Source organism: Bubalus bubalis, chromosome 9 (genome assembly GCF_019923935.1).
Source record: "Bubalus bubalis isolate 160015118507 breed Murrah chromosome 9, NDDB_SH_1, whole genome shotgun sequence".
Taxonomy (NCBI): domain Eukaryota; kingdom Metazoa; phylum Chordata; class Mammalia; order Artiodactyla; family Bovidae; genus Bubalus; species Bubalus bubalis.
This window is the reverse complement of record NC_059165.1, coordinates 100,003,651-100,017,940: the sequence shown is the minus strand read 5'-3', so window position 1 is coordinate 100,017,940 and position 14,290 is coordinate 100,003,651. Positions and strand designations below refer to the sequence as shown.

Here is a 14,290-nt window from a genome sequence, read left to right as displayed (position 1 = left end):
TATCTATTTTATGTATAGTAGTGTATATGTCAATCCAAATCTCCTAATTTATTATTTCTCCCCATGTTTCCCCTTGGGTACATTTGGTAAGTTTGGTTTTTATCTTTTTTAATTTTTATTGGGGTATAGTTGATTGTGTTTCCCTGGTGGCTCAGAGGTTAAAAAAAAAGAACCCCACTTGCCATTGTAGGAGATGTGGGTTTGATCCCTGTGTCAGGAAGATCCCCTTGAGAAGGAAATAGCAACTCACTCCAGTATTCTTGCCTAGAGAATCCCATGGACAGAGGAGCCTGGTGGGCTGCTGTCCATAGGGTCGCACAGAGTCAGACATGACTGAAGAAACTTAGCATGCATGTATTGGAGAAGGAAATGGCAACCCACTCCAGTATTCTTGCCTGGAAAATCCCAAGGACAGAGGAGCTTGGTGGGCTGCCGTCTATGGGGTCGCATAGAGTCGGACACGACTGAAGCGACTTAGCAGCAGCAGCAGCAGCCAGTATTCTTGCCTGGGAAATCCCATGAATAGAAAGAGCCAGGTGAGCTACAGTGCAAGGGGTCATGAAATAGTCAGACATGACTAAGTGAATAAACAACAACAATACTTGACTTACAATGTTATGTTCGTTTCAGTATACAGCAAAGTGAATCTGATTTTTTTAATTTTTTTAACTGATGACCATAGTGGTGCCCAGGACTTCAGCTGCAGTGAGGTATCTGTCTGTACTTCCATGACAAGCCTCTATTTTTGGAGTTCATAACTCAATGAGAGAAATATGCTTTGCATTCAACAACAACAACAAAAAAAAAAAAATCCTTTCTAACCAAAGCCTACATGTCAGTCAGTTCAGTTCAGTTCAGTCGCTCAGTTGTGTCCAACTCTTTGTAACCCCATGAACCACAGCATGCCAGGCCTCCCTGTCCATCACCAACTGCCAGAGTCTACCCAAACCCATGTCCATTGAGTCGGTGATGCCATCCAACCATCTCATCCTCTGTCATCACTTTCTCCTCCTGCCCTCAATCTTCCCCAGCATCAGGGTCTTTTCAAATGAGTCAGCTCTTCGCATCAGGTGGCCAAAGTATTAGAGTTTCAGCATCAACATCAGTCCTTCCAATGAACACCCAGGACTGATCTCCTTTAGGATGGACTGGTTGGATCTCCTTGCAGTCCAAGGGACTCTCAAGAGTCTTCTCCAACACCACAGTTCAAAAGCATCAATTCTTCAGCGCTCAGCTTTCTTTATAGTCCAACTCTCACATCCATACATGACCACTGGAAAAACCATAGCCTTGACTAGATGGACTTTTGTTGACAAAGTAATGTCTCTGCTTTTCAATATGCTGTCTAGGTTGGTCATAACTTTCCTTCCAAGGAGTAAACATCTTTTAATTTCATGGCTGCAGTCACCATCTGCAGTGATCTTGGAGCTCCAAAAAAAATAAAGTCAGCCACTGTTTCCACTGTTTCCCCATCTATTTGCCATGAAGTGGCAAATATATTAACGCATATATATGGAATTTAGAAAGATGGTAATGATGACTCTATATGCAAGACAGCAAAAGAGACACAGATGTAAAGAACAGACTTTCGGACTCTGTGGGAGCAGGCAAGGGTGGGATGATTTGAGAGAATAGCACTGAAACATGAATATTACCATATGTGAAACAGATCGCCAGTCCAGGTTCGATGCATGAGACAGGGTGCTCAGGGCTGGTGCACTGGGATGACCCTGAGGGATGGGATGAGGAGGGAGATGGAAGGGGGGTTCAGGGTGGGAAACATATGTACACCCATGGCAGATTCATATCAATGTATGACAAAAACCACTACAATATTTTAAAGTAATTAGCCTCTAATTAAAATAAATAAATAATTTTTTTTTAAAAAGAAATAAAAATCAAAATTGGGAAAAAAAAAAAAAAAGAACCTGAACTTAAACTAGGTCTGTGATCTCAGTTGGAAGACCATGGGTTTTAGCTGGGTTTGAATCCCAGCCACATGGGTGAGAGTCCCAAACAGCGTTTTGGCTGGGTTTGAGTCCCAACACACAGTTTCAGGTCCCAATCTGAGGTAAATTGTTTCACTCTCACCATTGATTACTTTTTCCTGTTCTTTAACATTCCCAAGTAGTTTGAAATGGACCATACATGTGATTATAATCCTACGGATTCTTTACCAGCTGAGCTAGCAGGGAGGCCCAACCTTCCTGGGAGAAATGGTAAATAGCCACTCCTTAGGGTGCACAAATTGGAGAAGGAAATGGCAACCCACTCCAGTGTTCTTGCCTGGAGAATCCCAGGGACGGGGGAGCCTGGTGGGCTGCCGTCTATGGGGTCGCACAGAGTCGGACACAACTGACCTGACTTAGCCGCAGCAGCACGGTGCACGAGCTCTCAAGCTCAGCTGTGGAGAAATTTCTGCTTTTGATTTTGTGATAAAAATACATCTTATTAAAATAAATCACATGAGAATTTATATGTATGTGTTCCATAGATGAACTGACAGGAAATATCTAGCATACATGCTTTCTTCCTCATGGTTTATTATGAGACCCACAGTTCTGCTTTTTTTATTCCTGGTATTACCAGCAAAAGTACAGCCTGCCTACTTGGTGGTGGTTCAAGTTTCCTACTAATAAGGGAGCAAAGGATGCAACTGCCCCCAGCTCACCTGCAAAAGAAAGTTTTGTGAATATCTTACTAAAGGATTCCCTCAACTCTGAAACTGGCATCAATCTACTGGTCATTCAATGAGGAGACAGGTCTGATATCACAAAACTAGTGACTGGCAGGGCCAAGAATCAGATTCTGTTTAATGGCAAAGCTTGTGCTCTTTCTACTAAATTGCTCTCTTGTCTAACTAACATAACTGGAGTGGATGCAAAGAAAAACAAAAAAATGAAAATGAAAACAGCTGGGATAGAGAACCTAGCTTGGTGCCTGGCAATGCACAGGAATGGTCATCACATGTGAGCTTTATGGCATTATTTGTAAATGAGGCCTGAGGGATGGATAGGCAGTAGGCACTGCAGGCTGAGGGGTGGAGTGTTTTCCAGATAAGTAACTGGGATCATGGAACTACGATTCTTCAGGGCTAGGCTAGGAAATGCGAACCTCTTTCTGAGAGCAGTAGAGATCCATAAAAGAATCTTAGGGGGCAGATGTTTGAAAGTCCAGAATCTATGGGAAGCAGTGGGACAGTCAGTTGGAGTCAGCACAAGCACCAGAATGCTCTAGGATTAGGTACAAGAGTCTAGTTGGCATTCACCCTAAATTAGGAAACTCTCTAGGCAAGTCTATTCCTACACAGAAATCAAACAGGCACCCAAATGCCAAAAAAAAGGGGGCTTCTTTGTTAAGCTACCAACATTGGGGTGGTCATGACAGCATCATTTGCATCTCTCCAGTTACTAGGTACAGTTGTCAAGCAGCAAGTTGATGTAGGAGAAACACAGTCTGTACTTGCCCCCTTCCAAGGAGTCACGGCATTGCACATACATCCTCCATTTAGGAGCATTTGTCTATGTGAATTCATGTAGACGTAATGAGTATGTTTAAAGTTTATTTTCTGTCAGGCACGGTGCTAGACTTAAAGGAAGTGATACTGAACAGGCTCCATGTGATCTCTAATCTCAGGGACCTTACAGAAAAGAGGAAGATAAAGTCCAGTAAACAATTCCCAAAAGCAGCATGATTTAGGAAGTCAAGAATCTCATTTCTGGCTCCCATCATGGATATAGAAAATTGGTACACTTTGCTACCACCACAGCAACAAGAAAAGCCTGAATTAATTGGCAGAAACATAAATTTCTTGGAGGGAAGGGATCGTTAGGGAGTTTGGGATGGACATGTTCACATTGCTATATTTTAAATGGATAGGACTTCCCTGGTGGTCATGGGTTAAGATTCTGCCTGCCAACGCAGGGGACATGGGTTCCATCCCTGGTCCAGGAAGAGTCCACACGTCACGGGGCAACTAAGACCATGAGCCACAACTACTGAGCCTGTGCTCTAAAGCCAGTGCTCTGCAACAAGAGAAGCCACCACAATGCGACGCCCATGCCCCTGCTCATCGCAATTAGAGAAAGCCCACATGCAGCAACAGAGAACTGCCTCAGCCAAAACTAAATAAAAATTTTATTAGAATAAATAAAAAATTAGGTGGATAACCAAGGACCTACGGTATAGCACAGGGAACTCTGCTCAATGTTATGTGGCAGCCTGGATGGGAGGGGAGTTAGAGGGAGAATGGATACACGTATATATATGGCTGAGTCCCTTCCCTGTTCACCTGAAACTATCACATTGTTCATTGGCTCTATCCCAATATAAAATAAAAAGTTTAAATAAAATATAAAAAGAAACAAACACACACACACACAAAAAAAAAAACCCACATAACTTTCTTGAACCCAGAAGGTGTAACCAACTAACCTGAAATCTAGGGGAAGAGATATGGACAGAGATATGGATATGAGCACTGGCTCACCCATAGCACAGGATGAAGACAAGAGAGTAAGATGCCTGCTAAAATTCGTAATCAAGTGCTAAATGCCAGACATGTGTCTGATAGAGACTCTGGAAGCTTCACACACAAGGCAAGTTCTAACCCACTCAAGATTCTTCTTGCACCCCCAGGCACTCATAAGGAAGATTATGGAGAGGGCCAGAGACGGGGAGAAAGTGTCCCTCCTCAGCCAGATCCACAGCATCACTAAGGACATGTTCTATCTTCTAAGTTACTACAGACAACATTACCACCAGTGGTTTCCCTAGCACATAACCACAAAGCCTTTTCCTAACCTCTAGCGGCAGTTTTCTCACCATATTTCCAGCCATTAAGTTTCCTCACCCTTCTCATCTGCTTACTTGCTGCAAAGTTCTAAAGTCAATGCCACACTTTAACCTTTTGTTTCAGCCACATCCTATTTCTGATACAAACGTCTGTGTCAGTTATGTATTGCTGCCTAACCAGCTTATATGCTCACAGTTCTTTGAGTCAGCATTTGAGATGAACTCAGCTGGACAGTTCTGATACCCAGGGTCATTCATGAGACTTAAGTCACCTGATGGCTTGTCTGGAGTCAGATGGTCTAAGAAGGCCTCACTCACCTGTCTGAGGATTGTTGCTGACCATTAGCAAATCCTGTCTCTCCATGTGGTGTCTACTCCTAGAGGTGGCTGGCCCAGGCTTCATCACGCTGCCAAGAATCTAATCTTGAGCTAAAAGATGGCAAAGGCTAATGTGTTTTTCTTCTTTTTTTAATTATTTACTTTTGGCTGCACTGGGTCTTCGTTGCTTACTCTCATTGCAGTAAGCAGGGGCTTCTCTCTAGTGCAGTGCACAGGCTTCTCATTGCAGTGGATTCTCTTTGTTCCAGAGCACAGGCTCTATAGGATGGGCAGTTTTCAGTTAACTGCAGCTCCTGGGCTCTAGAGCACAGACTCAGTAGTTGTAGCTCACAGAGTGAGTTGCACCATGGCCTGTGGGATCTTCCTGGACCAGGGATCAAACCAGTGTCCCCTACACTGGCAGATGGATTCTTAACCATTGAACCACCAGGGAAGTCCCCCAATGTGTTTTTCTAGCTTCTATTTCTATCATGTTTGATAATGTTTCACTGACCAAAGAAAGTCATGTGATCAAGTTCATCTTCAAAGGGTAGAGAAATAAACTCCACCTCTTGATAAGAGGAGCATCAAAGTCACACTGAAGAGAGGTGTGCATAAGAGAATGGATGAAATTACCATGTAGCAATCTACAACATCACTATTCACACACACAAAATAAAGCAAGACAAAACATAAGAAATCACCTACCCACTAATACAGCTATAAACAAATTAACAGTAGCATGTGCTGTCCAGGATATGAAGCAAATGAGACTGTACTGATGCGGTGGTTGGTTGTTTACTTGCTGAGTCATATCCAACACTTTCTCAACCCCACAGACTGTAGCCTGCCAGACTCCTCTGTCTATGGGATTTCCCAGGGCAAGAATACTGGAGTGAGTTGCCATTCCCTTCACCAGGGGATCTTCCCAGCCCAGGAATTGAACTGGCATCTCCTCCTGGTGGCTCAGAGGTTAAAGCATCTGCCTCCAATGCAGGAGACCCGGGTTTGATCCCTGGGTGGGGAAGATCCCCTGGAGAAGGAAATGGCAACCCACTCCAGTGTTCTTGCCTGGAGAATCCCATGGACGGAGAAGCCTGGTAGACTACAGTCTACTGGGTCGCAAAGAGTCGGACATGACTGAGCGACTTCACTTTCTTTCTCTTTCCCATTGAAGGTGGTTTGCTCCTTTACCACTTAACCACTGAGTCACCAGGGATTCCCAATTGATGATGGAAGCATGAACTGCTTCAACCACTCTGGAAAACTGTTTAGCAGTATCTACTGAAGCTAAAAATATGCCTAGGCAATGACCCAGAAATTCCACATCTACGTTTTATACCCAAGAGAAATAAGAAGATATGTTCACAATAAGATGTACACAAGAATACTCATAGCAGCTTTATTCATAACAGCATTGGGAAAGAACCCAGATGTCCATGAACAGAGTGAAATTTTTTAACTGTAGTGTATTCAGACAATGGAATATTACACAGCAATTTTAAAAGAGCTCTACTGATAATGTGACAAAAAAAGTTCATAGGCACTATATTAAGTGAAAACATCAGACACAAGAAGGCGTACTGTGTGGTTCTATTTTTCTGAACAAGAAAAACAAATCTATGGTACTAGAAGTCAGAGTACTGGTTAATTCTGGAGATGGGGCTTATCGACCTAGGCTGGGCCCAAGAGGACTTTCTGGGAAGATAGAATATTTTCTTTTTGATGTGGGTGGTATGAAAGTGTCACTCAATCGTGTCCAATTTTGTGACCCTATGAACTGTAGCCCACCAGGCTCTCTGTCCATGGACTTCTCCAGGCAAGAATACTGCAGTGGGTAGCCACTCCCTTCTCTAGAGTGGTATAGATATAGACATAAAATTCACTGAGGTGAACACTGAGACTTATGGACTTTTACATAAGTTATGTCTCAATTAAAGAACTTTAAGGGAATTCCCTGGCAGTCCAGTGGTTAGGACTCTGCACTTTCACTGCCAAGGGTGTGGGTTCAATCCTTTGTCAGGGAACTGAGATCCCACAAAGCCTCTCAGTGTGGGGGAAAAAAAAAAAAAAAAACTTTAAAACACAAAAACAGAACTCTGAGTACAGGGGAAAATGGAGAACAGCTCCCTGCAGTGAAGTTCTGTAGAGAGAGCCAAACTGTCACTTACCACCTGCAGGACCTCAGTTAACTCAACTTATCAGGCCTCAGTTTCCTCATCTGTGAATTGGGTATAATAACAGTACCTTCCTCAAAGTGTCATTGTAAGGACTAAATAACTTAAAAGATACAAAGTTTAAGGTAGTAGCTATAATACTATCTAGCAATAATAAGCACAAATAATCATTTGCTATGATGATGATGAATGGCTAAATATTCATTGCTAGGGAGAAAGATGGCCACTATAAGAATAAAAGGAACAATTAACTGAAAGCTTACAAGATGTCAAAAATCTTTTAATTCCATTCCTTCAAAATATATGAATTTTAAAATGAACAGAATTAAAAGACTCATTCAGCAATTCATACGTATGGTGGGAGAGTTTAACTTTCTCAGTAAATGACAGACTGGAAACTGCTAAGGACTAAATATTGGTGCTCCCCAGAGTTGACATGCTGAAGCCTAACTCCCAAGGGGATGGTGTTAGGAGGTGAGGCCCTTGGGAGGTGATTAGGTCATAGGGATGGAGCCCTCATGAATGGGATCAGTGCCCTTACAAAAGAGACCCCAGGGAGCTCTCTTGCTGTCCTTCTGCCATGTGAGACATGGCAAGAAGATGGCCATTTATGAACCAGGAAGTGGGGCCTCCCCAGACATCAAATCTGCCAGCCGTGATCTTGGACTTCCTATCTCTAGGAACTGTGAGAAATAAATTTCTGTTGTTTGTAAGCCACCCAGTATTTTTGTTATAGCAGCCTGAGCTAAGACAGAAACCAGTATTTTAAAATGTGTAAAAGACTTTTATACACAAAGAGCATGCTCCATCTAGTGGACATTTGCAGGATACAATACATTGATTTCCACTGTTCAAGAAGCATTTATAAAAATGAATCATATATTAAGTGCATCAGTTAGAGACTGCATTCAGCCACAATAAACCCATCCCTGCCCTCCCCCAGATTCCCCTCCCCCCAAAAAAGACAATGTCATGTACCAGTAAGAAGTGCATCTTTTTCGTGTAAACAAGATGTCCAGAAACAAACAACCCAGGGCTGGAACACCCACACAAGGATACCAACCGGGGAACCAGGATGGTTGTAGCTCTGGCCACAATCTATTATTTTTTAATCTATTATTTTTATATGTTTAATTTGGCAGCACCATACAGTTGTGGGATCTTAGTTCCCTGACCAGGGTCAAACCCTCAGCCCTGTACTGGAAGCTCAAAGTCCTAACCACTGGACCACTAGGGAAGTCCCCCACACTCTAGACTGTGGCTTTCACCCTTGTGGTCACAGGATGCCTCCTCTAGCACCAGATATGGTGCCCGCTTGTACAAAAGGCAAGAAGGAGAGAAAGTGAAAGCGTTAGTCGCTCAGTCGTGTCTGAAGACTCTTTGTGACCCCATGGACTGTAGTCCGCCAGACTCCTCTGTTCATGGAATTCTCCAGGCAAGAATACTGGAGTAGGTAGCCACCCTTCTCCAGGGGATCTTCCCGACCCAGGGATTGAAGCTGGGTCTCCCGCATTGTGGGCAGATTTTTCACCGTCCAAGCCACCAGGGAAGGAGGAGAGGGATCTGGCTAAATGAAACCATTCCTTTGTGACATCTTCCCCAGGACTCACACTCAATGATGTCTCCTGCTGGCCAAGACTGGAGAACGTGGCCTCCCCTGCCAGCAAGAAGGACAGGGAGGTGGAAGTATTTTAATCATGCACATTCCCTGATGGTGTAGTGGTTTGAATGCAGCCCCGACCACCACCATCACCAAAAGACATGGCCACCCAGAAACTCTGGTGGTGAACTCAGTTGGAAAAGGGTCTTTATAGATGTCATTAAATTAAAGATCTTGAGATGAGGCCATCCTGGGTATCTGGGTAGACCCTAAATCCGATGATGTGTCCTTATAAGAGACACTTAGGAGACACAGGAGAGGACACTGATACACAGAGGAGAAGGCCGTATGAAGATGGAGGCAGCGACGGGGACGACGCTGCTACAAGGCAAGGCACACCTGCGGCCACCAAAAGTGGGAAGAGGCAAAGAAGCCTCCTCTCCTAGAGACTTTAGAGGGGACGTGGCCCTGCAGACACCTTGATTTCAACTTGTGCCCTCCACAAGTGAGAGAATAAAATCCTCTTGCTTTAAGCCACAAAATATATATATATACATTGCATAGTCTCAATCTGAACAAATAAAACCTAGGTGCTTTTGCAAGTAAGAAGGGACAGTTTTGGCAGGCAACTACCAAGACATGCCATTTTCCAGGCAAGAGTACTGGAGTGGGTTGCTGTTTCCTTCTCCAGGGGATCTTCCCAACCCAGGGATCAAACCCAGGTCTCCCGCATTGCAGGCAGACGCTTTACCGCCTGAGCCATCAGGGAAGCCCTAACCCTAAAAGCAAATCTCCACAAATACTTAACATTCAACAACATAAAGATCACACACTCTGCTTGTGGTGTGTTATGTGTGTGTGTACACATGCTCAGTGGTGTCTGAGTCTTTGTGACCCCAGGGACTGCAGCCTGCCAGGATCCATGGGATTTCCCAGGCAAGAATACTGGAGTGGGTTGCCATTTCCTTCTCCAGGGGATCTTCCCAACGCAGAGATACACCCCTCCTCTCCTACATTGGCAGGTGATTCTTCACCACTGAGCCACCATATAGGATGTCGCTAAAGGAGTACTATGAGAGATGATTACGGCCCCAGATGTTTAGTCTGTAGAAACAGGAAGTTCATCAGCAAGGGGCCCTTCCATGGGAAGAGACACAGATAAAGGCAGGTCGTCAGTCCTGACGTTTTCTCCCCTGGCGTGAATTCTCTTGTGCACGCTGAGTGAAGAGCTGTGCCGGAAGGCTTTGTCACACTGAGTGCATTCGTAGGGTCTCCCCGTGGTGTGGGTTCTCACGTGGACGATGAGGTGAGAGGACTGGCCGAAGGCTCGCCCGCACTGCGGGCAGACGTAGGGCTTCTTGCCAGTGTGGGTCCTCGCGTGTTTCCTGAGAGATGAGGGCTCCCCGAAGGCTCGCCCGCACTCTGGGCACGGGTAGGGCTTCTCTCCGGTGTGGATCCGCATGTGACTCTTGAGGGTGGAGAGCCGACTCAGGACCTGCCCGCAGGTGGCGCACTCGTACAGCTTCTCACCCGTGTGGATCCTCTTGTGCACGTTCAGGTTGGTGCTCGTGCGGAAGGGCTTCCCGCAGTGGTTGCACTGGTAGGGCTTCTCTCTGGTGTGGGTCCGCACGTGCGTCTTCAGCGACGAGTGCTCCCGGAAGGTCTTCCCACAGTGGCCGCATTCGAAGGGCTTCTCTCCGGTGTGGGTCCTCATGTGGCTCCTCAGAGAGGATGGCTGGGTGAAAGCCTTCCCACAGTCCTTGCATGAGTAGGGCTTCTCGCCCATGTGGTTCCTCTGGTGCAGGATCAGGTTGAAGTTCCTCGTGAAGGTCTTCCCGCACTGGCTGCACTCGAAGGGCTTCTCGCCGCCATGGGTCTTCAGGTGGCGCCGCAAGTTGGAGAAGTACTTGAAGGCCTGCCGGCACTCCTGACACTCGAAGCACTTCTCCGCGGTGTGCGTCTTCTCGTGACGGATGAGCTCGGAGCTGTACCTGAAGGATCTTGCACATTTGTCGCACGTGTAGGTTTTATCCCCGCTGGGGACTTTCTCAGGCACGATGAGGCGGGTGGTCCGGAGGAAGGATTTTCGGCTCTCTCGGCCTTCAAAGGGGTTTCCTTCAGTAGGAAATCCCGGGTACTGAAAAAGCGGTTTGATGCTGTCAAAGGGCTTCCCAAGCTCATCGTATTTATAGAGGTTTTCTCCGACCTGAGGTGGCTCCTGTCAATTGAGGAAAACGGGAAGACCAGAGGCTTTACTGCAGTCACAGGTATTCTCCCACAAGCAAACTGTGTGTAGGAGAGAGGCGGTCCTATAGCTCAAACTTTTACCAGCCTAGTGTATCTCTGCCATTGCTACCCTGAGTTCCTTCAAGAGGATACTCTGCCACAAAGAGCCATCATTTTCATTACCTTCATGGGACTTCTTCTTAGAAGAAGATTTTTTTTTTAATTGTTAAAGGCTAAATTAAGTCTTTTGTCAGATTTACAAAAACGGTAAACTTTGCGCTGTTTACAACAGCCAAGACATGGAAGCAACCTAAATGTACATCGACAGAGGGATGGATAAATTAGATAAAGTAACAGACTACTACTCAGCCATTAAAAAGAATGAAATAATGCCATTTGCAGCAACACGGATGGACCTGGAGATGGTCACATCTGGGTCAAAGAAGGAGAACTATCGTATGACGTCCATTGTACATGGAATCTAAAAAGAAATTATATAAATGACCTCACCTGCAAAACAGAAAAAGACTCACAGACTTAACAGTACAAACCTATGGATGGTTGCTGGCCGGGGGTGGGGGGCGGAGGGGGGGGGGGTGGGAGGGGGAGGAAGCAGGGGCTGGGGACAGGAAGGGACAATTAGGGAGTAGTGGGTTTGGGTTGGGATGGACATGTACACACTGCTATATCTAAAATGGATAACAACAAGGACCTACTGTATAGCACAGGAAACTGTTCAATGTTATGTGGCAGCCTGGATGGGAGGGGAGTGTCGGGGAGAATGGAGACATGTATATGTATGGCTGAGTCCCTTCACTGTTCACCTGAAACTGAACACTCTCCTGAAACACAACACTGTTAACCGGCTATACCCCAATACAACATACAAAGGTTTTAAACATGGCTAACTTTGGGGACTCTGTGAAGATACATCTTGATCTACATTTAGTTTTTTCCCCCAATTCATGACATTCACAGACTCTCTCCCAACAAACTGCTTTCTCCTAGGTGAGTACCACTTGCCTTTAGTCTCTCTCTGAGCTTCTTGAGTTTCTAGCCTACAGCAATCCCAGGTTTTTCCTACTGTAGAGGACAAAGAATAATCCCTTTATGCCTTACCCTTTTCATGCCAATGGATGGAATTGCCGCCAAAATATCTTGATTAGGAATTGAGTCTTGGTGTTGAAAGTGAGGACCTGGAATGAATTAAGGGGGAGGAAATATCAAGTGCACAGGGAAGGAAACTCTGGGATAAAAAGGACCAGTAAGCTAGATACATGCACATTTTTTTTAAATATTGATCCTAAATATGTGAAGAAACTGAATAAGAGGAACATATCAGGACTTCCCTGGTCCAGTGGTTAAGACACCACACTTCCAATGCAAGGGGTCCAGGTTTGATCTCTGGTTGGGGAACTAAGATCTCACATGCCACATGATGTAGCCAAAAAATAAAAAATTTTTTTTTTTAAAAAAAGGAAAATATTAAGGAGCAAAAACAATTTTTAAGGTGTTTGGCTATGTGAAGAGTTAAGAAGTAATCACAGGAACAAGGAATGGAAATAGTAGATAATTTTCTAAGAAAAGATTCCATGAAGACTGAGCCTGATGTTGAGAGAAAGTATTAGTTAAAAACAGAATGGGGAGGAACTGGATGAAATATACACATGAAAGTGCTAAATGTAAAAAGGAGGTAGGATAATTTACTCTATGTTCTATGAAACCAGAGTAAAGTATTAGAGGTAAAAAGGCAAGGGAAAGAGGAAAGAAAGTGAAATTTACTGAGGAAGCTCAACCCAACAGCGTTCCCCATCAAGGATACTGAAAGTATTTCTAAATCTAACACACTCATCTTAGCGACCAGAGCAGGTGCTCCCCTCGCCTGTCTGGTGCTCACCTAAGTGGGCTTCTGGGAAGATCCCTCTCTCGGTGACGCACAGCTCTTCTCTTTGCTCCAAATGGGAAGACATCCTGGTTTTACAGAGTTGATCACCTGCTCATGGGAAAAGATACAGGGTGTGAGCAGACTGTGCCTGCCACGCAACTGGGGCTGATACTCTGAAGTCTTCAGGGTCACTGGAGATGGGAACAGCAAAAAGGGCACGCCTACATTCTGATGTAGGCTTTCTTCACAAAGGAACTAAAGTGCAAGCTCCCTCAATGGGTCCCGAAGAACAGTAGGGCTCTCTAATCCCCATAACCCAGGGCCTGGCTCAAGAAGGCACTTAAGAAGCCCAGGAAGAGCAGACAGGCCTTCATTTCCATAAGGAAGCCACAAGACTATAATAAGCACCATGAGGTGCTATCTCTTCACTGGTCTCTCTTCACCTCTGGATTCCCCAGACCAGCACAGTTCTGGGAACCCACAGTGGCTGCACAAGAATGTGTCCATGAAGCAGCAGGGCTGGCCTTACCTACAGAGGCCAGGTTCCTGTAGTTCTCCAGCATCACATCTCTGTAGAGGCTTTTCTGGGCAGAGTCTAGAAACAGCCATTCTTCCGGTGTGAACAGCACAGCCACATCCGCGAAGGTGACTGGCTCCTAAAATGCACATCCAGGGGTTCAGCCAGAGGCCAGCGCCCCCCAGGACTCGAGACAACAGTGAGGGGCTTGCAGGCCTGGGGAAGGGAGACTCCCGTGCACAGGATGTTCAGATATGGTTCTAAGGTCCCTCAGCTCAGGCCTCAGAACCGGAACTTTTCTCCATCTATTCTTCCCTCCAAAAATGAGAGTGTCCCGAAGTGTGGCAGCCAAGGACCTCAACTTCATGACAGGACTTAGCTACTAACAACTAGCCAGGACTTCCCTGGTGGCATAGTGGGTAAGACTCTGCCTGCCAATGCACGGGACACAGGTTCGATTCCTGGTCCAAGAAGATCCCACATGCCACAGGGTGAATAAGCCCATGTGCCACAACTACTGAGCTCAAGTGCCACAACTGAAGCCCGTGCACCCAGAGCCCATGCGCCGCCACAAGAAGAGAAGCCACTGCAATGAGAAGCCCGTGCACTGCAATGAAGAGTGGCCCTTGCTCGCTGCAACTAGAGAAAGCCTGAGCACAGCTACAAAGACCCAGTGCAGGCAAAAATAAATAAATAATTTAAACTAAAACAACAACTAGCCTGGAAATCCTGGCCCCTAACCCCAGGGTCCAGCAAGTGAGGTCACTGCTCAC

The 14,290-nt window shown here is 45.5% G+C and overlaps 1 protein-coding gene across 8 annotated transcripts in view; it reads right to left on the bottom strand.

Annotated features, from left to right (window-relative positions):
• Positions 1-6,500: 6,500 nt before the first annotated feature.
• Positions 6,501-14,290, bottom strand: part of ZNF333 (zinc finger protein 333) — a 31,035-nt gene continuing 23,245 nt past the window's right edge. For all 8 annotated transcript variants that reach the window (XM_006066554.4, XM_025293685.3, XM_006066552.4 and 5 more), the window contains 4 exons: positions 13,530-13,656; positions 13,013-13,108; positions 12,235-12,311; positions 6,501-11,107 (listed from right to left, as the gene is read on the bottom strand). In XM_006066554.4, the coding sequence (XP_006066616.1) occupies positions 9,989-11,107; positions 12,235-12,311; positions 13,013-13,108; positions 13,530-13,656 (1,419 nt within the window). In that variant the 3' untranslated portion in view covers positions 6,501-9,988. The remainder of the gene's footprint in view (positions 11,108-12,234; positions 12,312-13,012; positions 13,109-13,529; positions 13,657-14,290) is intronic.